The sequence below is a fragment of the Seriola lalandi genome, unplaced genomic scaffold, assembly GCF_002814215.2.
Source record: "Seriola lalandi dorsalis isolate HSWRI2012SDOR001 ecotype SW California unplaced genomic scaffold, Sedor1 jcf7180002053870, whole genome shotgun sequence".
In the NCBI taxonomy this organism is placed as follows: Eukaryota; Metazoa; Chordata; class Actinopteri; order Carangiformes; family Carangidae; genus Seriola; species Seriola lalandi.
In genome coordinates this window covers 6,292-7,111 of record NW_019524423.1, presented here as the reverse complement: position 1 = coordinate 7,111, position 820 = coordinate 6,292, and the positions used below count along the sequence as shown (strand labels likewise).

Genomic DNA, 820 nt, shown 5'->3' with positions numbered 1-820 from the left:
GAATCTGAGTTTCTCAGTTTGTTGTGGATGTTCGGTTCTCAGGTGAAGTGCGATCACTACTGGCCGTTCACAGACGAGCCGGTGATGTACGGAGAGATCAGTGTGGAGATGCTCTCTGAGTCCGAGGCTCCAGAGTGGACCATCAGGAAGTTCAGACTGGGATATGTGAGTTTACCGCCCTGAAGCCGCAGTTCCTCTGGTGGCCACTAGATGCTGCCACCAGTTGATTTTGATTAATAATCATCTTTTTTATCTTAATTATGAGAAAAAAATATCTGAAGTTATTTCTATTGAATCTCCAAATCAACTCAATACATAATCAATAATCAATGCTTTATTTGGCTTCCTGTCAGTTTTCTTTCTGTCAGTCAATAAACACACTTTAAACTCTTAAATAAAACGTCTGTGTCGCCCCCTGCAGGCCGACGAGACTCAGGACGTCCTCCACCTGAACTACACCTCGTGGCCGGATCACGGCGTCCCAACGGTCAACGCCATCGAGAGCATCCTGCAGTTCGTCCACATCGTCCGTCAGCAGGCCAACAGGACCAAAGACCCCATCGTAGTCCACTGCAGGTCAGCACCGGGTCTCTGGAGACCGGGTCTCTGGAGACCGGGTCTCTGGAGACCGGGTCTCTGGAGACCGGCTCAGAGCCACATCAGTACCAAGAGTTTGAAAACATCTGGATTAGACGGTTTATAATCAGTTTATTAATTCAGTTGTTCACACTTAATAAATCAGAAATAAACAATTATAAACAGGTTATAACACAGTTATAACAGTGTGTGTGTGCGTGCGTGCGTGCGTGCGTGCGTGCGT

At 47.1% G+C, this 820-nt stretch overlaps 1 protein-coding gene across 1 annotated transcript in view; it reads left to right on the top strand.

The window, feature by feature from the left end:
- LOC111651938 (receptor-type tyrosine-protein phosphatase O-like) overlaps positions 1–792 on the top strand; it is a gene marked incomplete at its 5' end in the record, with an annotated part of 14,672 nt that extends 13,880 nt beyond the window's left edge. Inside the window, 2 exons of the mRNA XM_087172835.1 lie at positions 43–165; positions 422–792. Of these exons, the coding sequence (XP_087028961.1) occupies positions 43–165; positions 422–703 (405 nt within the window). The remainder of the gene's footprint in view (positions 1–42; positions 166–421) is intronic.
- Positions 793–820: the final 28 nt, after the last annotated feature.